The 25,085-nt window shown below is 44.7% G+C and overlaps 1 protein-coding gene across 5 annotated transcripts in view; it reads right to left on the bottom strand.

Moving 5' to 3' along the window:
* Positions 1-4,801: 4,801 nt before the first annotated feature.
* Positions 4,802-25,085, bottom strand: part of PTBP1 (polypyrimidine tract binding protein 1) — a 31,278-nt gene continuing 10,994 nt past the window's right edge. For 2 of the 5 annotated variants that reach the window (XM_054805914.1, XM_054805913.1), the window contains 14 exons: positions 20,858-21,013; positions 19,885-19,957; positions 18,734-18,906; positions 17,548-17,694; positions 16,146-16,316; positions 15,274-15,384; positions 14,724-14,898; positions 14,017-14,106; positions 12,601-12,749; positions 9,850-9,883; positions 9,262-9,354; positions 8,678-8,894; positions 8,350-8,427; positions 4,802-7,951 (listed from right to left, as the gene is read on the bottom strand). In XM_054805914.1, the coding sequence (XP_054661889.1) occupies positions 7,819-7,951; positions 8,350-8,427; positions 8,678-8,894; positions 9,262-9,354; positions 9,850-9,883; positions 12,601-12,749; positions 14,017-14,106; positions 14,724-14,898; positions 15,274-15,384; positions 16,146-16,316; positions 17,548-17,694; positions 18,734-18,906; positions 19,885-19,906 (1,593 nt within the window). In that variant the 5' untranslated portion in view covers positions 19,907-19,957; positions 20,858-21,013 and the 3' untranslated portion in view covers positions 4,802-7,818. The remainder of the gene's footprint in view (positions 7,952-8,349; positions 8,428-8,677; positions 8,895-9,261; positions 9,355-9,849; positions 9,884-12,600; positions 12,750-14,016; positions 14,107-14,723; positions 14,899-15,273; positions 15,385-16,145; positions 16,317-17,547; positions 17,695-18,733; positions 18,907-19,884; positions 19,958-20,857; positions 21,014-25,085) is intronic. The other 3 variants (XM_054805912.1, XM_054805910.1, XM_054805911.1) reach the window with 2 other exon arrangements.

Genomic DNA, 25,085 nt, shown 5'->3' on the forward strand with positions numbered 1-25,085 from the left:
GCAGAACCGCAGGCGGGATGGGGACAGCCGGGAGAGCGGGCAGCGCCAGGCAGAAGAGGTGGAAAAGCAGCCGAAGCACAAGGAGCAAAGCAGGAACGCTGCCACATCGCTCTTGTCCGGCACGCAGAGGCACGGCTGCTCGGAGGGATGTCCGGCAAGGGCACGCTGGCAGAGGGCAGCTGGGCTGGCAGCCCCGTGCTCTGGTTTGCCCGGTACCCACAGGGAAGGGGCTGGAGCAGCCCCAAAGCCTCCCCGGTTTACAGCAGCTCCAGAGCACCGTGGAGTTGAGGTTGGCTTTGCTCCGCAGCCCACGGGAGCTGCCACCGAGCGGGGGCTGAGCCCCCACGGTTCCGCCGCCGGAGCCGTTGTAGCCCGGGGTGCAGCGGCAGGGGCAGCCCGTGTCCCCCCCAGAAACAGGGCGATGCGATGATGGCACCAAACTGCCACCGCCAATTGGATTAACAGCGGATATCCCGAAGCCTCTGCCTTGCAAACATATGGATTATCCAGCATAACCCCGACTTGGTGCTGGAAAAGCCACCCAGGGATTAGCGGGAGGATTGCTGGCAGCAGCTCGAGGTGGGGGGGGCTGCGGCGGGGGCACCAAGGGGTAACAGGTTGGCGAGGTGGGGGATCCGACGCCGCCCGACAGCGGGGCGAGGGCCACGGTGCGGAGGTCGCCGCATCCGGCCTTGGCGCAGGTGACCTGGGAAGGTGAAATGGAGCCGCTGGCGGGGTGAGGCCGCTGGGACAGGCACCTTCCCCGGCAGCCCCGGGGGCAGAGGGAGATGCAGGGGGGCTCACACACCCACACCCCCACCCTCCCCCCGGCTGCCGCCGCTGCTCTCACGGCTCATTGCGGTGAGCGATGGCGTCACACGCCGCTTCACGCTGCCTCTGACCCAGCGGTTTCCATAGCGACGGCCAGCCCCGCGCCGCCCCGCAGCCCCGGCCCCCCCCCCTCGCCTGAGGACCCGTGGGGCCCGGGAGCATCCTCCTCCTCCTCCCCCTGGCCCAGGCAGGAGGAAGCAGAGTCGGGCCCCAAGGGCGCTGCCCGGGCCCATCGCACCAAGCCCCGGCCTGGCTGCTGATCCCTGGGGAGCAGGCAGGGGCAGGCAGGGGCAGGCAGGGGCAGGCAGGTAACACCGTGCTGCCAGAGCCCTGGCACTGCCTTAGCACAGCAAGGGGCTGGCGGATGGTGACCCGGCCTTTTCCACCTAGAATCCCAGACCGGTTTGGGTGGGAAGGGACCTCACAGCTCGCCCAGTTCCCACCCCCTGCCATGGGCAGGGACACCCTCCACTAGCCCAGGTTGCCCAAAGCCCCATCCAACCTGGCCTTGAACGCTGCCAGGGGCAGCCACAGCTTCTCTGGGCAACCTGTGCCAGGGCCTCAGCACCCTCACAGGGAAGAATTTCTTTCTAACATCTAATCTAAATCTCCCCTCCTTTAGCTTAAACCCATTCCCCCTTGTCCTATCACTACAGTCCCTGATAAACAGTCCCTCTCCAGCTTTCCTGGAGCCCCTGCAGGGACTGGAAGGGGCTCTAAGGTCTCCCTGGAGCCTTCTCTGAACAACCCCAACTCTCTCAGCCTGTCTCCATAGCAGAGGTGCTCCAGCCTTCGGATCATCTCCGTGGCCTCCTCTGGGCTCACTCCAACAGCTCCATGTCCTTCTTGTCCTGGGGACCCCCGAGCTGGACACAGTACTGCAGGAGCAGGGGCCTCACAAGAGTAGAGTAGTGGGGCAGAATCACGTCCCTGGACCTGCTGGTCACGCTGCTGGGGATGCAGCCCAGGACACAGTTGGCTTTTTGGGCTGCAAGTGCACACTGCCAGCTCATGTTGAGCTCTCTGCCAGGAGCCCCTGTGCCCATTACTGTGACCCCCCAGGTGTGAAGCAGGAAAAGGGCCCAGGTTTGTGAGACACAAAGGGCTCAGCCCTGCATCCAGCCCTGCTACCACCCCCAGGCACCGCTCACCCTCTCCCCACCCCTGGGCTTTATTTTGCCCCCCAGGCAGGGGTACTCGCTTTGGGTCCCCCCCTCCAGCTGCAGGGAGGGAGGAGGAGAGAGGAGAAGTCCCCCTCATTAACCAAACTCCAGTTGCTAATTGTTCCTGGAATGCTGGGTGGAAGTACAGATTCCCACACAACCTGCAAAACACTGACGTGAGATTGAAGGGAAGGCACCAGCACAGGTCACTGGTCAGGATTAGGAACGAGGAGAAGGGGTTTGCTTTCCTACACTGTGTGCTTTAGAGTGACGCTGCTACTTCACAGCTGTCCCACAGCACCTTCATTTGAAAAGCCACAACTTCACTTCACTGGAAAGAGCTTCAGTGCCTGGCAGCCCTGGGTGAGGGGGTGCTGAGAGGGGTGCTGAGGGTCGCCTCCTCCCTCTCCCTGCAGTGCCATTAAGAGTTTACACAGCGCTGCTCCCCTTTGCAAGATGCTGACTATACCAGCAGTACTTGGCAGCAGGGGAAGCGTGGCTGGAACAAACACGGGTCCAGGTGGAGCAGCAGAAGCAGGTTCGGGAGCAGCCCTGGCAGGAGCTGGTCGCCCTCGGAGGGGTGGCAGCAGCACTTCAGCCAAGTTTGCTAAATTCACTTTCCGTTCACAGAGATGCCGCGGATGCTGGGAAGGAGGAGCCTTTCACAGGGTGTTATTCTGCAATGAACTTCTCCACCCTTGCTCTGGGCAGGAAGAGCTGTTTGATCCAGAGAGCAGTGAGACCAGCGTACTCCTGCTGAAAACGATCCAGGTCTCCATCAGTCAGCATTCTCCTGTACAGACACCATTAGAGAAGTTCCCTCCACCGTCAGGCGAGGTGGCCTAGTTACACGCACAGGTAGGAGCTGCCCCCACGCCGCAGGAGCGGGTCAGCGCTGGTGTTCCCCCTGGACACGGGCTCTGCCCAGTCCCCACAGCCCCCCGCTCACACGGTGGCTGGGGGGTTGGAGAACATCCCACCCCAGCACCAGCATGATGCCAACCCACCCAGCGGCCCCAGCCCAGCCACGCTGGGCCCCACGGGGGTTCCTGCCACAGGAAGGGACAGGACCATGGACCCACAGGCAGGAGCTGTCCTCCCGCCAGGCAGCTGCTGCCATTTCCATGGCAACCTAGCACATCACATGCTCCTGCCCTGCAATCAATATTTGCTTTGCCTGCAGCCAGAGCTGGGAGGCTGTAATTACTGCACCAGGCAGTTAATTAGCAATTCATTACAGGGATGGGCACAGGGAGCCCATCCTGCCTCATGCCTCTCACCAGGCCCCACTGCCTGGTTCTCCTGCCACGGTGCTGGGCTTTGCTGGAAGGAGAAATAAATGCAGGATGTGGGGCCCATCGCTTTACCACATTTCCATGGATCTCCTGGGGCACCCGGAGCTGCCTGGCCCAGCGCAGCAGCAGGCTCTGGAGCCAGCCCAGGACAGGGCTCTGCTGCTTGGATGCCTTTCTGGAAGATCAGGTTCCAACAACCTTCCTGGCATGAACCACCACCCTTACCTAGAAACCAAAAGGAACAGCAGAGCAGTTTGTGTGCCTACGCCTCCAACATGTGCCTTGTAACAGGAGAGCTCGCCGAACCACACCAGGAGCAATTCACTTGCTCATTCCTGTGGGACAGCAATGCATGCAGCTCCGCATTACTTTCACACAGCGTCGAGAGCAGAGAAGGAAGAGGCAGCCGTTACAAATCCTGTTACACTTTTTAGGAACAACAGTGATCTCTTTAAGCAGGCCAAGGCTCCTGCAGGACCCTGCTCAGTAACGCCAGCAGCTGGAGCCTGTGAAATAAACTCTGGTTAATGCCAACATGCTCAGCACAAAGGGAACACAGCCCAGGGACAGAGAACAGAAGCAACAGCTCAGTACATTTATTCCATCCCTGAGAACGTGGGGTGCCCACCCATGTTCCCCACCGGCAGCTGCAGGGCACAGCACCCCCAGGGCAAGGGGCAGCACTGGGGTGCTGCTCCCCACGTTGCTACACCCCCCATTGCTGCAGCCCAGCAGCTCCCAGCACAGTGCACTGGCTGCCGACCTCCACACGCTGCAGGCCCTGGGGCAGCGCACCCCATCCTTCCCAGCAAGGGACCCGGCCCACCACCTCTCCCCCCTCCCCAGGAGGGTTCCCTGCCCCAAGGGCCCCGCTCCCACCGCTTCCCCTTTGGGAATGCCACAGGCCAGGCCTCCCGCCATGGTACAGGAGCACATCGAGGTCTGCACCAGGGAACACCGGCCTTTGGAAAGGCATTTTAACGAAACCACTCCTGGGGGAGCTAACGAACACCCCTCCTGCCCGACCCCACCAGCTGTCTGCACCCCACCACAGCTAAATCCTGCAGGAGTTAAATGGGATTCTCAGTGCTCACACTGGATGCAAAACAGCATCACATCCAGCTAGCCAGAAAGCTTTGACACATCTAAAGCACAAAACTACAGAGAGTATTACGTATTTGACTCGAAAGTGGGTTATTTCATGGATATTAGCTAGAACATATGGAAAGTTTAGGAACATGAAGTACAAAGTGTTGAGTGGGACAAAGGCAGAGCACCGTTAAGGCCCTACAACCTCATACCCCCGAGCTCCTTCCAGCAGTGAAGGGCCAGAGCGTGAACGGCTCTGTGTGGCAGCCACCCCTCACCACGTGGAGTCACTAATGGGGACAAACTGCCAGCCCAGAGGTATGTGAAGAGTCAAAGTGATATAAAATGAGGCAGCTGAAATTACATTAGAAGGAAAAATCAGAAGCAAAATAGGCACAATAAAAAGATAGGAAAATCAGAAGCAAAGAATACAGAAGAAATTTATTGAAAGCACAAGTACAGACTGGCCAATAACTGCTTTCTACAATCTGAACAGTAAATAATGGAGCTACAGAAAGGTACAAAGGTTGTTATAAAATAGTTTTAATTTCATTTCTTTTTGCATTACAAACATTCTTTGAAAGAGGCAATGGAATTCTGATGTTGTGTATGCTTACCCTCCCCACCCCACCTTCCACAATACTGAACCTGTAATAGCTGTTATCAAAATATACAATACATCTGTTCACCATAAAAAACTGGGTTTTGCTGCCCCCTCATGTCTTACAACAGGTATAAAAAAATTATAAATATGTACACCCTTTTGTTACTCACATTCTTTACATGCAAACACAGGGATCCAAAGGAAAAACCCACAACTGCCTGGGTTCCGGGGTTACCTCAATTCATTTTTGCTTGCGTTTTGCAAAATATATATAGCCCGTGGGTTGACCAAATCAATGTTAAAGGCCACCAGACAGGTTTCGTTCCAATAAGCCTCTTCCCAGTGTCTGGGGCGAGGTTGATTGAACGTGTTTGAAGGTCAAACCACAGCTCTCCCCTCGGGTTGCACAGGGATGCTTGGCAGTGCTGCCTGGGGCAAGCTCCGGAGCACAGCCCAAGGGCTAGCGCTCCCTGGCTGCAGGAGGAGCGGACTTTCCACTTCAGAGGAAGGGAGATGAGCAAATTAACTCTGACGACAACTACCACGACACCTGAATTTGCCCTCCTGAATGTAAGATGCTGGCAAGGAAACACAGAGCTTTCCAGCAAGGCAGATCACAAGGCTTCACTAACAGGCTTAGTCAGATTTAGAGGTAACTGAAACCAGCATCTACTTGTCAGCCGAACGGTTTCTCGGCTCAACTGGGGCAACACTTTCATTGAAGATGGTTTCACGCTCCTCAGCCACAAGCCGAAGACTAAGGCAGACAAGGATTACCCATCTCATGCCAGCAACCCAAGCTGAACCCTCACTCAGACTTCACACGCTTCTCCAGCATAATTCACATCCTCGAGAGTTTAGGGAGGAACTAAGAAAAGTTAAGACTTTTCCAAACGCTCAGTGCTAGGCAAGTCAAGAGCTCCCACACTAAGCAAGGAAATCGTAACTTGCAACACTAAGACAATTAAAAACAAACTTTGGTCCACAATTTGCAGAAAAACCCTGAAAAAAAGTACAAGATTCTTGTTATTTTGCATCCGAACAGGTTGCAGGTTAGAGGGAAATGTAAGGCAACATCGGATTACACAAAATAGAAGGCAGAATGGCCCGGGAAAGAGTTGTAAGCCAGAAAAAAACCAAAACAAATGGTTGTATCACTGGGAAAAAAAAAAAAACAATCTGCTGCATTCTACTTTTAATAAATTCCCTTCCTATAACTTAAGAGATCTGGGCTTATAGGTTAAAAAGGTAAAAACTTTAGCCTGGGTCCTTTTACTTAAATTCACAAGCTATTTGTGCTTGTTTTCTCAAACATGTTGCTTTAAAAGTCTGCTTTGCTTAACATGTTTTATCGATATCGTTACATTACTCATCCTCAGTCATGACCTCAGCCTGATAACTAAATTCCTGCCCTACAGTTTCAATTAAAAAAAAAAAAAAGAGTACAGTATACAAGGGTAATACCACAAAGGAGTAAATTTAGATTACGTTTATACCATCTTATCATTCTATAAAAAGGTACTTAAACTATTTCTTTTGCATATAAAGAGATTAGAATATTTGGTCAACTGGAAATATTGCTAGGCACAGATGACAGCAACGGCATCAAAAAGTATAATACAAGAATTAAAACAAAAAGCTCAAATGCTGAAGACATGCTATAAGAATGATGGCAGAGCTACACTGGTCTTGTTAATCTCAAATTAGGGGCACGAAGGTGACTCACATGAACACCTTTCTAAGTGTGGGATATCCAATAATTCTTCAAATCCTAGCCAAGTATTTAGATATATATACACACACAATTTTGACAAACTCATAATGATTCGTCTTCACAAGCGTCCAACAGTGGTTAATTTTTGTCTCTTGATCAATGCTCTTGTGAAGGGCAGAGCCTGGTGACTTGCTATCGACAATGGAATGTAATTTGTCTTGGGAACGCTTCCCCACCCAGACCTTTCCGCTCAGTCTGAATGGTATGGACAAAGGATCTTAAATAACTCCCACGTGAAGGTTTGCAGATTGCGATAAACCACAAGCAGATTGGAAAGTGGCATGAAGACACATGATACTATGCAGATTGAGACATTTCATGGACAGTGGGATACAACTGCCTGAAGAGTCAAAGCCCAGTATTTTCTTTATCCACTTTGCCAGCTTCACTTGTCCTTCGCTACAAGCTGATCCAGTAAGCCAGAGCTCACTCATTCCCCCCAACTCTCCCAATCCACTCCCTGCAGTTCAGATGTTTTCCCCAAAGACGTAAAAGGTTTAAGGCACAGGACAGCAGATGCACAGTTAAGGTAGGATCAATGCAACTTATTTTTGTGCTGGGCGAGTTGGGAGCTCCTATACACCATGCGTTTTGCAAAATCCTGACTCAAAGGCGCTAAAGTGAATTTACACAGTGGTTTTAGGTCTTTCAAGGCATGGATGGGTAAAGAAAATAAAAAAGGCATCAATGTGAAACCTGATAAACTTGTTAGGATCTGCTTTTTGGGGGAGAAGGAGCAGGAGGGGAGGGGAATTTCCCAGAGCAGGTTCCAAAGTGTAAACTTTAACTTGTGATTTTTATTTGAACAGTCAAGATTGTTACCCATCACCGCAAGGTTAGCAATATGAATTAGATTTAATTTTTTTTTTAAAAACCGGTAAACTGATTTCTCTTTAAAAAAATAAAATCTCTGGTCTTTTAAGGTCACTTCAGCTGCATTTTTAAAGTGGCTTTTTTTCTGGAATGATGGAAGTTGAAACCCTAGTGTTCAGCCTTTTAAGGTCAAGGCTGAACCCAAGAGGTTTTAAGTCAAGTCCATTTTGTCTCACGCCTTCCAAAGCTTTAAATGGTGGACTTCGAGAAGGACACACGCAGGTGATGATTCTCACCCAGGTCATGATTATGGAGGTCAATGAGGGACTGAATGGCTTCTTCCACAGAGCCCATCTGGATCAGAGCCATTTTCCGGTCCTTCCTAACAAGACACAAGTTGAAGTCACCTTCAGTTATCAGTGCACACAGAGTTTGCCTAACACAATGCAAGTTTTCTTATCTAAGCACTCAACAAGGCCAGCAGAAAATTAACTACCCAGGTAATTGCAACGTGCTTTCATATAAAAGAGTGTATCCATATGACAAACATGGATGCCCAAGCTTCTCGCTCAGCTACCTTAGCTTTGACTCACATGCACCATGCACTCAATCCAGCGTTACTCTGGAACTGTTTATTTCAAAGAATCAAATACTACATTAGTGAGGATTCTGCTCACCTTTCTCTTAGCCCAGATTGGAATTCAATCAGAACTAAGTACTTCTACCCTTCTCATACTGAAAAGCCCAGTGTAAGGGCAGGACATAAGAGAAAACACTTACTGGAAGAATTTGAATCCTTTGACCATCCCACCATTGCTTGAAAACAACATCTTGAGGTCTTCTTCAGTTATTGAAGGTCTGAAACAAGTAGTTTTTCAGTTAACTGTACGTTGACAGACTAAAGTAATCTCCAAAAACCAATTCTCATCAGATCCTTTTCTAAATTTTCTACCAGTAGCTTCTTGGACTAGAAAGGCTGTGAGGAGCCACAGGAAGATGGGCAAGCTTCCCTCCTCTAGCAGCAGAAAGCTGACTGTATTTACTCACACAACATTTGCAAACAGCTGTTTTACTCAGCTGTATAGGAACTCTCCATGCAGATACTTACGGAATATTGGACAGATGAAGAGTGGCAGAAGGGGGAAAGATGTTTTGGAAGTTTTTGGAGCCTGGTTTCTTGAAGCGATGTAGAGGAGAATTTCCATAGTCCTTAGTCAGACCTTGGTCTTCCTGTCCCTCACGGGGGAGCTGTACTGTCTGGTGCTTGGACAATGTTATACGGATTGGCTTCCCGTGGAGCTTCTGGCCATTTAAATGGCTCATGGCTGCAACAGTTAAAGACACCACTGACTACAATGGCATTTCAGGTTTGTTCAGACATTTAAAAATCAAAGCTAGAATTTCATTCCAGTTCTTCCCTAGGCAGGTACCACATCCTCCAGGAACTGCACGACAGGCATTGTTACTCTGCCTTATTGTGTTGTCCGTTTAGTTTCCCTCTAGATTATCTTGCACAAACAAACCATACCTTCTCTAGAGCTGCCCCAAATCCATACTACACATACAGGGAGTGCACAGAAACCCTCAGGTTTGGGTTTTTTTTTCGGAAGAGAAGACAGCACTGCTATTAAAGCTTTAATTACCCATTAGGTCTCTTAACACCAGCAGTCTGATTCTTTTAAGCTTGCTTACCAAGCTGGGCCTGGTTTCCATCAGCCATCTGAACTAGGGCATTCTCTTTCTTATTAAATAAAATCTTCACCCTCTGCACATCACCATAGACTCCTTCAAAAAGTGAGGAAAGAAGAACAGTCTTAGGTAGGGGAAAAACGAAGTCTCATTCAACTTAATATTAGCTAATCAATCCAACAGCAAAAACATTCATTCACAACCAGAACTGATCTCATTCCAACCATGGCTACTTATTCTGCTCTAATTAAGGAAAATTCTTATATAGCAGAATAATAATGGAACAATACATTATAGAAAAGATACTGGGTTTCAGCAAAAAGCAAAAAATCTTACTGCCAGAAGACTGGACAACTTAGCATGCTATCACAATTTAAAACTCTTATAAAAGACATGCAAAGCAATAAACCATGCATAACTGAACATAAAATAAAGGCAAACTAAATTAAATAGCAAACTAAGTAAACAATGTAAAAATGAAATTATGCATTCAAAAAATGGCAAACTGCAAACTGTACATTTTTGAAGTATCAAAAAGTAATCTCAAATAAATGAAAAACAAGGTAATAAAAAGTGTGAATAATAACATACCGAAAAGAATAAAGAGGCATTGGGGTGTAACTCTCTTTAGAGAACAGCAGAGCAAGGCAGCGGAGGGACAGGGAAGAGGTAAGGAATCGAAGGGGAGAGCGAGGTTGCACAAATCGTCCACAACGAGGAAGGGCAGAGTCCCCGCAGGAAATGGCGAAATTGGTTGATGGATGATGAAGTTTTCAAGATGGTTAATATTGAAGGGCAGGTTGGTTTCCGAAGAGCAGGGTTTTTTTTTTTTTGGAAGGGGAATGTTTTTATTTTTTGTTTCAAGCAACAACAGGAAGCAGAAGTACCGTGCAGTCAGTTGGCAAAGAAATTCCGGATCAGGGGAAGAAAAAAAATTCAGGGATGGGGAGAAAAGAAAAAAGTAGCAAAAAACACAGGTCAGTAAATACATAAGGAAATATGTAGTGTTCCATCAGTCAGATTTATAGAATTCTACATACAATAACTTGTTTACAGAAACAGTTAATAGGTTTTACCTAGTGGAACACAATGATAAAGAAAAGGCATTTTTTACTTAAGATATACAAAGAAGTAAGAGACAGTATCACAACAGAGCGACTTCTACAGGCTTTAATATTAAATTACATTGCAATGGTATTCCCTAAAATTTGACTAAATTTTAAATTCCCTAAATTTTTTTTTCTCCAATTACAAGCATTTCTTAGAAGAAATGAGTCCGTGGCTCAAGCCAAAACCACAGCTGTCTGCTGCTTTAGGGCCAGTGACACAGGAAGCAATCCATATTGCAATACTTAGCTGTAACAGAACAAGGAAAGTCCAATTTAGATTCCAATCGCTGCCTTTAAAGTGGAAGATTATCCAGATGGGCTGCCATACCACTGCAGAAAACCTGGAAGGGCTGTTAGAAGCACTTGCTGTAAAGGACCTTGGTACCTCATTTGCCAGGTCTGTTCCCTTCCATCTGTGGCCTGACCTCACAATGCAGAAAGCCAAAATCACCGTTGCTTATCCGGAAAGGCAGGAAAAGCATCTCTGCTCCCAGTGACAACACTGACTTTGCGTGCAGACAGGAGTCTGCATTCAAAGTAAAAGTCAATGCAAGCTGAGATGCACAGGCTTCTTCTACTCATCATGGAACGGAAATATGGAGTAATTTCAGTTACCATGATTCTGATTCAGAAACAACCTTATACATTATTGCAGAGTAGTCACTCCAGAGAAATACTGTCTCTTAACTAACTGGTTGTGGCACAGGTAAGTTTCTACAACACTGATTATACAGGCAATGGAAAAAGTTTCAGGTCTGTTAGTTCACAGCTTCAGTACAAGTATCAAAGTCTCTCTAGCCCAAAGATAAGCTGGATGGATAGCAGAGAGCTCATCAAAAAATACAAGGCATGAAATAACTGCTTGCTCCTACTTAAACAAGAACTGTGCACACCGTTCAGCCACTGCTCAGAGCTGTGAACACGTGCGAATTAAACCGCAGTACAGCACAGTCCTTTGTCCTGCCACTGCCATCCAGACCATGCAAAATCATCTCAAGGAACACGCACTGGACAGTATGACACTGGTCGAGAGTGACGATGCCACCTCTTAACACTCAAGACTTCTGTTTGAACAGCAAGTCATGGGATCCAGCCAGAGATGGCAGTTCCTGGAATGGCAGAGGGGTTCCTAGGTAGGAAGAGCAACTCATCCAAACCAAAGCTCTATCACAGTCCCTGCCATTATTTCATGCCCTGGAGAAAACAGTAATGACAGATAAAAAGAATAGTCTGAAATACTGATTCAATTGGTTCATCTCATCAAGAGTTAAATATTTTGATCATTCATCACATCCAGGCTTCCCCTTTGATGCAAAAGAGGTTTTGTGGTTACTCTGACATCACTAGTAAGTTTTATAGCTTTGCAAAGTAGTATTAACTTGTGTGTACAGTCCCACCAGTTCGAGTGTTTTTCAGCAGAGACTCATCATACTCTACTGCACACACTAGAAGGTTCTACACTTTCAATCCAGCAAAGAGCCAAAAGCTGACTGAAGAAAAATCCAAGATACCCATATCAAATTCTCTTATGATGCTGTGTTTCATTAAAGGAGATTTTTGTTCAAATATTAGTTGCTTTATTTTTAAAGAAACCCAAGTGTATCAACTCACTAAGTTAAGTGGAATTGAAAATGTAAACTGTGAGCTGTTAAGGGGTTTAGCTAAGGAAAAAACTTCCAGGAATCTTGGAAAGGGAAGATGTGCAAGCACATGGCAGAGGGAATACTGCACAGGTACAAGGTCAAGCTGGCAGGGGTCCAGACACTACACAGAAAGAGCAAAGGTCAGAATGAACTCTCTCTGTTGTTCTGAATTAATGTATTAAAAACCAGAACATGCTAAGGAAAAGAAAGAACGACATGACTATTCTGTGACCCAAATGACACTATTCCATGGGAATGGCAGGGAGACTCCAAATAAAAGAGGGAGCAAGGGACAGGCATTGTAGTCTGTATGGGACAAGAGCAGGCAGGCAGCATCCTCGGCTTTGGACCAAAGAAGAGCAAGATTTTAATTTGAGATGGACTTTCTCATTTCCCTTCAGCAACTAGAGTACCGATCTGCTTTGAGTTTTAGAGCTGGCAGAGCACATCATCTGCTTTTCTAGTTTTGCCGTTTCCTTTAGGATACAGTAGGATTTCACTTTCAATGAGTTTCAGCACAATCTGTGTTCAGAAAGTGAAAGCAGAGGTAACAGGAAGGAGAAAAAAAGTAAAGTTAGGACTCCACTAACCTCAGGATTCAGATTGCTAACCAGCAGAACAGAGTTCCCTGCCCCAGTGAGGCCGGGAATGGCAATCCGTCCTGCTGCAGCCGCTGCAGCTGCTGCTGATGGGATAGCCAAAGGAGCTAGTGCTCCATGAACATTTGGAACTGACAGGCCTGGAAATTAAAGAATATTAACCAGTAAAGAAATCAACAGCACGTACTCTAGTGTATTTGCTGCACCAGAAGGGAGAACAGCACACCTTCTGTAACATGCACAGAATCATTCAAAACACAGTGACCATAGATTCTAAGAGCAACTGGAGCCTCCAATTCTGGTGCTGCAGGAAATGTCATGATTTCTATAGCATTTGCTCTTGCAGTGCCTGGTGCTTAGCAGGTGCCTCAATTGTTGACTACAATATTTTGCATGTTTCACAACAAGCAGAATCAGCACAAAGCCTCAGCTCTGGTGGTGCAGGAAAGGTATTACAAACAGTGCATTTGTAAGGGTCTTTCCAACCAGTGCATGCCAAAAACGCTCTGTTCTTTAACCATGCATGTAACAATCAGACACTGTACGCTATCAGCTAATCTCTTCAACAGAGAAACATTAAAGTCTTATTCATAGGCATTTTTAGGTTGCTCACAGTAACAGCTGGCACCTCACTGTATTAGCCCTCCAAAGGGAAGAGCTTTAGAGTTCAAGAAATAATTGCTAGTAATCAATTAAATGAAATTACTTCTCAACCTGGCATTGTCTATCTCCCCAACAGGACAGGATATTAACAAAACATTAATGGTTCAACAGTTTGAGCTGTGCTTGTTTGTCATAAGCAAGGAAATTCCATCAAGTTACAAGAAAGTCAACATAGCTTGGTACACTATGAAAAACAAAGCAAAAATTGTTTAGTCTGGCACTCCAATGAGTGTATTTAGCACCACAGACAGTGGGCTACTTCAGTAAGTAGCAATAATTTGTTACCTGCAATATGAGCTGTAGACTTTGCAATGCAACTGTAACAATTTCTGTAATTAGGTTCATGTTTAAATACTAGCTTTACTCAAAATGTTTAAGACAGACACAGATTCCTTGCTTTTGATCACATGTACAGCTGTCAAAGCTCCCAACCTCTGCAACCACATGAGGAAATTCAAAATACAAAAAATTTGATCTCTTCCCCCTATTAAATACTGCCTTTACTGTCCCTCCCACCCCACTACTCATATTTTCCTTGTCACTGGGATATTGCCTACCCAGAGGTGCTACAGCTGCACACTCACATTCCTAGTTCAGATTATGTACTGAAACACCATTCTCTTCTGTGCCTAAAACCCAGCATTTAGAATTTACATGACTAACCCCCCCCAAAATATTGCTCCTTAGCTTTAAAACATCAAGATACTTCAGCAAGAGAAAAACCTATATTAAATTTCAACTTACGAAATACAGTACCTGCAGCCTGAGGAATTGCAAAGGTAGGAGGAAAGCCAGCTCCCGCATACGGAGAAGCAGAGATTATTCCTGGGGCACCTGGGAAAGATGCACACATTATACAAAGACAGCCAAAAGCAAGAAAACTCTAGACTTAGCTGAAACATCTTGATCTGTCCTTCAACATAAGCATTTAGTTGAAAGATGAACCCTAAACCAAACAGAAATTCAAAAATGCCTCTAATGTAACATTGAACTTAAATTAGAAAAAGTATTCCTCCTCCAACTCTGCTGTTCTGAAACAGCTATTAGAATATAGCCATTGACCAGAACACAAGCCAGCAGCTCCTGTAACTGTTTAACCTCAACATAGTTTTCAAAGTATAGGTTACCACACCCCAAGTTATGGCTGAGTCCATACTGTAGACAAGTCAGCAGATGGCACCAGAAGCCCAGACAGCTGGAAATCCTTCAACAGTCCTCACCCAAATGGAGAGGAACTTTTCAAAGCAGCACCATGCACCCACGTCCGTATGTTCCTACTAGTATTTTGCACTAATTTGATTCAGCAGTTCCCAAATTTTCCTCATTAGTCACACTGTATTCCAAAATTCTGCATGAGCAAATACACTAAGATCACGCCCACCCACCCCCCTTCTCCAACTGACACACAGCTTCACTTGAAGCTCTTCAGCTCGCACTTGAAGAATTCTCACCAAAAGCAGCTGCCATGGTCTGATCAAGAGCAGGCTGGTTATCCCCAGAAGGCAGGTCTGGTCGAGTATAATCTCTGCTCTTATCATTATTGTATTTTACATTGAGACTTGTAAGCTTTGAGAAGTCTATGCGCAGCGTACAACAGGCATTGTAGATATTCTGTCCATCTAAAGACTGCAAGGAAACAAACCATTCTTTATCCAGGATGCATTTATACCAAGATCACAGCAACAAATCTCTGAAGAGACAAGGTGTTACATCATCCCAGGTACCAGTGGGTATCTTGAGATGGAGCAGGGATCTTGCTTTGTATGAAGAAAGCACTGCTTCATTTCATCTCTTCTGCATTCACCCAAGTTAGTTGTACTGCTCTTGGTGGGGAAGTCCGCTCCCACTCACAGGTGTGATTGCCCTTAGGGCAATGCTCCCACAAACCGAGTATGACCACCACGCACTCTAAAACACTGCTTTAACATTGACTCTAGATTAGTAAAAGCAAGCCTAAAAGAAAGTAATTCAGGTGCTTAGCAGTGCAAGCATACTACTCACCAGTTTGGCATGCTGAGCACTCACTGGATCAGCATATTGTAACAGGGCCTGAAATTGGTTGTTCTTCGTGAATGTAATTATTTTCAAGACGGTACCAAATTTGGAAAAAATCTGCAAGATAATATTTGCATATCTTATCTCATTTTCAGTAAGTTAATTTCATATTGATCTCCATTATTAGAACCAGAAACAAAATTCATCCTTTCCCCTTGTTAGCTTTCCAACTTAAAAATTTAAGGTTTTAAACTACATCGTGGGCATTGTTCAACTTGCATCATGGCATCAGACTAGAAAAACACCAGGGTGACCAAACAAGAACTTTAAGGGGGCAGTTTTGTTATGAATTCTTACACAGGAAGATTCACGTACACCTTCAAACTGGAACTTTTCCAAGAGTTTCACAGATTCTTAAATACAGTTAGTCTTGCATTTTTAACATGAAGTTAAGCAACCACCGAGAGCAGGAAGTTTCCAAATAGGCTACTGCCTCAATGACTCCTGACACTGTTTCCCCCTACCCTTGCACAAGGACACGTAGCAGCTACTTCTGCTAAATCTCAAACAGAACTTGAAGAGCTGCCCTGAAAACACGAATATTTCTCCATTGCACTGTACCAGACTGTAGTTCAATTAAAATGGACCAGCAATCAAATCTCTGGAAATTAAAGTCTGGCCAGATTGGGACCAAAAATAGAAGAATCTTGTATAGGTGTCAGGGTCTCCAGAAAGTAGAAGTTTGACAGCTATGTTCAGAACTTGAATTATACAGATAAAACACACGCTGTTAGAACAGACATTGCAAATACAATAATTCACTGTTGCTCCCCCTTCCTCCAGAACAATTTGCAAGAAGTTGGGGCAACATGTTTTACCTGATGCAGAACATCTAGAGTGACAGGATAGAAGAGATTCTCAACAATGATCCTCAGGACAGGGCTCTGGCCAGCCATCGCCATTCCTGCATCTACTGCTGCAGCAGAGGCTGACAGCGCTAGGTTTCCAGACTGAACAGAATTCACTGCTTGCAGAGCTGCTTGGGCACGCTGTGGGACCAAACATTCTGTTAGACTGACACTCCTGCTTGCAAAAATACACATTCAGCTTTTCTTGAGCATCCTATCTGCAAACTACTAGCAGAACTCAACAGTTCGCAGAACAGAAAGCAATTTATGGTTCCTAAGGCTGGGGATGCAATGACTTTAGCACATTTTAAACATGGACGGTGCAGTCCACCTCAATCAGTAAGAGCAATGCAAAAACCACAAACTAAATAAATATGAAGTACTTATGCTACCGCTAGAACCTTGCTCAGCATCTACTGATGCAGCAAAATCATTCCATTATTTAGAAAAAAGGAAAACCTAGGCTCTTCTGGGGTGAAACACCATCTCCAGAATACTGCAGAAACTGGCAAGACTGGAAGATTAATGCACATCTGCCATAGGGATCCAGGAGTGAAAACTGACTTGGAGTTTTCCTATAGAGTCCCCCTCACACATATAACCTTATGATGCGCTTGCTGTTGTGCATCAGATTCTGGCTTTGTTAGATGCACCGAACAGTAGCATTTCATCTGCACAGCATTAGATGCTCTGATCCTGATAAAAGTCAGCCTGAAAAGTGAGAGGAGGCAAAATGGATGTACTCAGCAGCCACCCCTGATAAGGAGGTACAAGTAACTTGAACTTCTTTCCAGCTTTCCTGTCCTGAAAGACTGCCAAGAGCAGTTGAGCTGAAAAAGACAACTCTTACCCTATGTGGGGCATATCTGCACAGAAACTCCAGACAGCCTAAAACCTTAAGAACTGCTGCATTCAAGCACTGCCTGCCTCAAAGCTAGCACTTACCAGCAACAGGCTGCACTCTACTGCAGCACAAGTTTTGCCCCATCCGAGCTTCATTTTATATACATCTTTCAAATATTAGAAAAAAGTCCTAAAGCACTAGACATTAAATCAAGTCTTTAGATACTTAGTTACTGTTTCTAACTAAAGAATGCTAAAACACCACTTCTCATGATCTCACATTCACTGTGCATCTCCTTCCCCTGACATTAAGGCAGCTTTAGCAGCTCATTCAACAGTCTGCTGAGACTTTGGATGGAAGCTATTCTACAAGTCCTTATTCCATAAGCTAGTGTGCTCCGTTTAGCAATGATAGTTACACCAAACCTGAAAACCCTCCCAGGCCTACACCAGCAGCACAAATCAAAACAGCAGCAGAGAAACATCTGTCCCTCCCACCAGTATGACAATGTAAAGAACAAAAACTAACTGCTTGGTTTGGAGAGTTGTCTGTCTTAAGCTCCTTGTGGTTGGAGAACTGAATGTAGATAGGCTGGCTTCGAAGGACTGGAGTGACTGTGGTGTAGTAGTTTACCATGGTGTTGGCTGCCTCCTCCGTATTCATTTCTATGAAAGCCTGCGCAAAGTCAAATCCAACATTGACACATTATCAAAGTGGCTCACACTAGGAGACAGCATTAACACTTGACAACGGCATTACACAACTGAACTTTAGGAGGAACTTCCAGTCAAATTGTAACTCAACATTTGATTTTCACAACTGCTTTTACACGCAAGTTTTTGCATGTGGAATTGTTTAAGAACCAACTGTGCATAGAACAAGTGAGGATCTTCACTATCCAGACTGATTTAATGTAATATTTCAGTCTCACCCAAAGATCTCCATGTTACGTATATTTAGGAAACTGGCAATGACAGAAGTTTCTGCAAGAACACAAAAATACAGCAATGATCCAGATTCTCAACACTTATTATATTAAGCAGCTTTCCATACATCTCTACAGAGCAGTAAGCCCACTCACTGTTCTGTATCTTTATGGTCTTCTCCACTTCAAAACAGAAACAAGGGATTGTAGCAAGTCATTACGTTAAGTACTTACATATAATCACACCATGCAATATCAGAGGCACATTTTCATAATTAAGATTAAAGACTTAGTATTTTAAGCAATGATTAAAGTTGGCTTGCTTTTTTAGTCCTTAATTTGTAAGACAATTTTAGTTACCAAATTAGTGCACACCTCCTGCATTACCCAAGAGTGTTTTAGCTTTACCCAGCTAATTCATTGTATTTGTAAAGGGTCCTTAATATGCAAAGTTACACTGGTGGTTACTCAACTGTCAAGCCAGCTTGAGTGAAAGAGGCCAACTCATGTCATTGCTGTCCAAATAATTTACCTGGTCTGTAATTTAAAAACCAAGCGTAATGCTAATTATAAGTGACAACCTATAATTATGGACTTCGCTCCTTACACAGTCTGAAAATAGTATTTTCTACAGCTCATCGGACAGTCATGGAAACATAAAATAATAGTATGCAGAAGTTATTGACTCCTAATACATGACAGTTGTTTAAACAACTTGGATCTGGTTTACTGATGACAAACTCATCAAGCCTTTGACATAATCCCTGTTTTTAATTACAGAGACAATACCTGATTTTTTCCTTTCAACATGAGAAGATTGGTGACCTTGCCAAAAGGTAAGCCCAAAGAAATGACCTCTGCCTCCGTGACATCACTGGGGAGCTTACGGACGTGGATTACTCGGGATGGGACCCCAGCACTTCTACTATCACCTTTGAATTTTTTGCTGTCGTTTCCATTAGCTGTAAAAAGCAAGAGTCACTGCTTATTAGAGTGGGTTGGAAAGAGCATGCACGCACTTACCACCTCTGACATACGGCCTGTGCTCCCCATCCAGTTATTACCCTCTACTACAGAGAGACTCACTCCATAGTCTCACATTTAACTAGAGTCTGAAGAACACATGGTTTTACTCATTTTTTTTCAAGTTACATGATGCCAGTGACGTAGCTGAATGCCACAGCAATGGAATCAACTCTCCAGTGGCCATTTTACAGCACACACCCACCCGCATTTCCACTTTGTGCAGGTCTGAGCCACTAATTCTAGATTGCTGCTTTCTTCCTGTTCACTTTGACGGGTATTCTTGGCAACAAAGCGGTTTGAAGGGGACATCTTAAACAAGTGATGTTAAAACAAATATGAACCAAACCATAATTTTAGATCAGCTGGATTATACATATGGCAAAGACTATCAGCAGCACACCCCCAAAGACACAAGCTGACACAGTCTGGCAGGGAAGCCACAGGCAGAAGATGAAGGGACTCAAGACAGTGGTAGCTCACAGACAGACAATTCAAGGCACCAACAAGCACGGAAGGTGAAATTCTGGTCTGAGCACCCAAGGATACTGTCTTGGGTGGGATCACTAACCTCTAGATGGTGTAAGACTCCCACATAGCAGCAAAATACTACATAGAGCCAACATAACCCTACATGAAATACAATTGTGCTTTAAGTGTAACAGTTTACAGCAAAACCTGCACATTCTAATTCTGTAAAATCATTTTAGCAACTGCCCTGCAACAATTTTATTCAGTCTGCTAACCTTTTAGTAGTATAGGACAGAAGTTTAGTATTATTCAACACTGTCCTACAAAAGGCCTAACAAGTACTAAAAATGAAGATACTTTAAAATTAAGACTAAGTGGGGAAAAACAAACCTTATATTGCAAATACTACTTATCAATTGCTATTCTTTTTTTATAGGCAATATTACCTGCAGAAGAGTTGCTGCTCATGATAAAGGGTCCGTTAGTAACACAAGTAGAGAAAAGCTCGTCAGATCCCCGCTGGAAAAGAAAAGACGAAAGGTAAACTGACAGCATTTTTACTCTATTCAGGTACTCCTAAAGCAGAACAATTGAGATTAAGGTGTGGAGAAGCTGAACAGAAGTGTAAGTGAAAACATACTGACAGTGGGCAGTGAACCTCACCTCCATCATAAATTAAATATAAGTAAGATCCAGTTTAGTAATTGAGTAGCACTATCCAATATCTCTTTTCAGCTAAGCATTAGGAATCTTAGGAGATGAAGCACTGCTGAATTGTCTGAGGCCACTAAATTCAGCGTTGTGCATTGATACTCACATTTTCCTATTGTATCTAACAAACCAGACTTCTGACTACTCATACTGGACAAGATTTTCATTCTTTTAGGTTAAGCTAGAACAGCACTGTAGCTGACTGAGAAGAGCAAAACAGATAGGCCCTCCTAGCATTCATTCATCATGAGGACAGAGATTATTTTACTGTGCGTTACCAGGAGTAAGGAAGTCTTAAGCAAAAGACAAGTTATCAGAAGCCGGCCAAAACTGTTAGCGTATGACCTGGCAGTTATGAGCCAAAGATGTGCATTTTCCAGTTACAAGCAGAAGATGCAACTTGGAGAAATTGAGACCTGAAAGAAATGGATCTCTTCCCTTCCCTACCCCAAAAAAGGGCAGATCAGGAAAGTAAAGCTACTAGCAAAAAGCTACTTTTCAAATTTTGCCACAGAAATAGGTCCACATATAACAATTTGGATTCTAGTACAATAGTCTGATCACTGGTTTGTTGTTTTCTAGCCACAATCCCCAGAACAGCAGCAACAGCTTCTAGGACAACAGCATAAAGTCTCAGTAAGCACAGTCAAGCCAAAAGACAGACTAGCATTCTGAAGCAGAGGAACCCAAATATCACCAGTACAAAACCTTTGCAATCCCATCCTCTATTGCCTTTCACACTCAGAGTTGTTCTACATTAAAGCCAACACAGCTACTTCCAAAACAAGAAGCTGTGAGTAGCACAGCACATCCCAACATCTTGATTCTTGGAATTTTCTTACTGCAGCACCATGCGTTTCAACTCTATGGAGGAAGAAAACATTTGTCAAATTCTAAAATGAGCTGTTCCTACTAGAATTTGACTACCTAAACAAACTGCTCTTGTAGAATTACAGAAATGCATTTATTCTAGGGTGTAGGTATAGTTCCATCCATACGCACAAGTTATTAAATTGCAGGAGCCCAGCACCTCTCAGTTGCCTGCAAATGAAGCTAACAGATCTATGGAACAGATTACTGCACGCAATGTATGTGTTTCAATCCATTACAGCAATCCCTGTAAAGTCACCCAAATTAGCTCAACTGACCAAGACTAGTCTAACTCAAGTAGGAGGTATGAAAAACACTAAGACAAAAAGCAGACAAGACTACAAATTACTTCTTAGCACAATCTATACTTATACATAATACAGCTTAAAATCAGTATGGCGTAATTTCAAACAAGTGACAGAAGTCTTCAAATCCCATTGTAAACTGTGAGAAAACATGGTAATAAAAATCTAACATATAAAAGCATTTTCTCATAATTTTCCACATTACTCTTACACAGAAATACCAACTAAAAGGCTTCCTTTCATTAACGGAAGAAAAGAGCTCATTCCTGCCTTGGCCAACTCCCACCCATCTCAATGGAAACATACCCTGCTTCACACTGTGGCCACAAGAAACTCTATCATCCACCATGCCCTATATCTGGTGGCACCTGCAGAAACAGTATCTGTGCACAACAAAAGCTCTCTGCTCACTTCCCCAAACAGGTTGCAGAAGTAGGTCACTCGAGAAGCCCCAGAACACCAGATCAGACACAGGTTTTGGCTTTTTCTTCTCAACCCCCCCCCAATCTTGAATTTCTTGTTTGACTACTCACTGCTAGCTCTTCAAAGACAGGCTCAAGGACTTTGATGTCCTGAATCTGAGAAATTAGGCCAGGTTCCAAAACCACGGCTCATGTGCTGCCGTTGGTCACCTTGCAAGCACTGACCAGGTTCCACAACGGCTGTGGGCATCCAGCAAGGTCTCCTTCTTCTAACAGGGTGTAGTAATTAGGAATAAGCCTTTTAACAACCCTTCTAATTAGCACTTGGGTTCCTGAGTACAGTGAGAGGCAAGCAAGTCTGGGAGGCTATTAGACTGCGATCCCATCCTTTTGATGACTCAAATTAATGCACAATTCCAAGGCTAGAAAAATCCAGTTTACTGCAAAAACACTCTTGTGCCTGAACTGCTGCAAACACTACAGTTATGGCTTTACATTCTGCAGCAGCTGTTTACAAGAACCACGCACCAGCAAACAAAAGCCCCACCAACACAGACATGAGTTTATTAGCCTCATGAAACCCCTTGCATCAGGCCCTAATGGGCCCTTAGCTTTTTAAAAAAAAGTTCTTAAAGAACAACTTGGAAATTTCTGAACATGCAGCACTCCAGCACACTCCCAGTACAAATCAATGCATCCGTGCAAGCACACCCAAGCAGCCCTTGTGATCCATTGTGGAAACACCAGGAGAACAAGCCACATATTTGGCTCTCATGGAAGCAACACTAGGAAACTATAAACTGGAAAAACAAACATTTATACTATTATGGAAAGAATTTAAATTCCCTGAATTCAACTTTCCTAATGGCTTGTTTAAAATAAACATTTTCTCACATATTTGAAAATTTACTTGCAGGGCACTTTGACAAGGCATGCTCATTGCCGCTGGTTTCCACATGTCAATGTTTCTTTAATGAAAGAGCAATTTCAAATCCACTCCCCCCTTATCTTGGAGACATCTATGCTGCCCGCTGTGACCAGAGCCAGGAGGCAGAGGGGGATGATTGTTCAACATCAAAAGCAGCAGCAGTCAATTTGTAAGCTTCCCAGCTGGAAGTACATGCAAACGAAGAGGGAAGACTGCAGCAGTGGGAAAACTACAATTATTCCAAGGTCTTTTCTCTAACACAAGGAAGTTTACAGACAGTACATACATAGTACTGTACAGTTATATCAAAATTATTCCACACAGACTCCCTTTAAAAGAACAGCTTTAAAGTACAAACCAAGAAGGAGCACACCCCACACCCTGAGGAGTTACACTGGTTCTGCAGTGCTGCCATCCTCACACAGGTACAGAGCAGGGCTGGCAAGCTTCCTCCAACATCAACTACCACCCTTCATCAGTGCTTGCTCCTCCTCCATTCCTGGTGGAGCTGATCTCTGATAACCACAGGAAATCTCTACTGACAGCTGCTTTTTGGAATGACCTAACCCAAGGCAAACTGAAAGCAAGCACTCTGTTAATCTGCATTCAGTATTGGAAACTTCAGCAGGAGCCTGTTATCGATCGCCTCTCCTTAAACCTGCAGTGACTGCCACAGTCTTCTCCAGACTCTTATGTCTTTCTGTGTAAGAAGTTACGAATAAGCTTTAAAACCATGTTATAAATTCAAACGCTCCATACCAAGTATCCTAATTCAGCAGAGCCACAGGAACCAAAGCAAGCCTGGTTGTTTTAAAAGGTTTAGAAGAGCTTCTCACCAGCAACGTATCCATCAGGTATTTCAAATTCTATCAGAAAAGCCAGTACAACAGCCATTGATTTAAGTTTAAAACTATGCAAACCCAGAGAAGGGGAGGTGCTGAGCAAATGGCCATGTGGGTGCTGAGCTGCTTGTCAGCCTCAACCCACAACACAGCTTTTCTACCCATTTTTCTCTCTGCCTGCCATGGGGAGGTCCAGCTGTGCAGCACTTCCAGACACAGCTCATCAGATTCTGAAGTTCACATCCCTGCTCACAAGAGGCATTAGTTATTGCAACATTTCTGTTTAGCTAATTCTTTTACAGCTGGTATTTTTATGACAAGATTAACAGAAGCAACAGTGTGCTAGCAGTAACACTGCTCTACAAAAAATTCCTCATTTGGACTAACAAATCTCCTCTTCCTGTTTACAGAGGACACATACCACTTCTGAACTTACATTGCCAAATCTTACCTAGGCCAGGGTACGGCTGTGTGTACCACCAAAATCACCAGTCGGCATGCGTACTACCCACCAGGTAAAACGCTGCCTGGGAGCGTTTCTATGACAGCAGCCTCCTTTTGTCTGCGACACTCCTGGCTACAAAAGGTCTGCTGCTCAAGCTGCATTAATTTAATAAAACACCCGTGCTTCGTAGTCTTACTATCAATGCTGCTTTCTTTCCCTTCATGAATTAGAGAAAGGAAGTCTGCCACAAGGTAGAATTCTAGTATTTCATATTTTTCCAAGTTATCTTTTTGAGCACCCTCCAAATTCTAAGCCTTTTTTTGCTATAAAGTTTTAACAAATAAGTTCTAAGAATTTTTAATTAATCTAGGCTTTCACAGTGTAAAAAGCAACTACTAATTCACATGAAAACTATACATTGTCTTATTTTCCCTAGGATTTTACAAGAATTTTACCACAGTACAGAATGAAGCCAGAGATTGTCTCAGCTTCTACCAGCACACCCACTACAGAAATTCTCAGCTGCCCTATATAATCCTTTATCTACTTAAGATCAAGTCACTTATTTTAAATGGATTACAGCAAATCAATTGCATTCTGCCTGTGCAAAAGGCTAGAAACAAAAACAAGCTAAATGACCATAAAAATATTAATTTCAAAACAAACAGTTAACAATCAACTTGAAGTGCAACAAGTGTTATAGGCAGAAAGCAAAATTAAAGCAATGGCAAAAAGATGGGGCATATGGAAGTGATAGGACAATGACTAGAAAGGCCAGCAAGCTACGGGCTAGCCAAGCCAGAGATCTATAAACACTGTTTCTTCCCTGGCTCACTGAGAAGTCCTAGATAGCAGCAGCATTCTCTGCCTTTGGATATGAAGCACCTTACACTGCTCTAAATTTTTAACCAGACTAAGGATGGCAGAATCCCTCCTCCTTGTGAGGGAAAAGAAAGATTTGTGAGTATACAGGCCATCAGCTAACATGCACATACAAAAAGCAAAGCAGGTAACACAGCTGCACCTGGAAAATCCCCCTCTAAAAGTAAACCAAGAAAAAAATATCTGTGCTGTTACAAGTCCTTGGTCTGCCTTTCTTCAGTTCAGATAAAGCCCCCCCTCAG

This window comes from Grus americana, chromosome 28 (genome assembly GCF_028858705.1).
Source record: "Grus americana isolate bGruAme1 chromosome 28, bGruAme1.mat, whole genome shotgun sequence".
Classification (NCBI taxonomy): Eukaryota; Metazoa; Chordata; class Aves; order Gruiformes; family Gruidae; genus Grus; species Grus americana.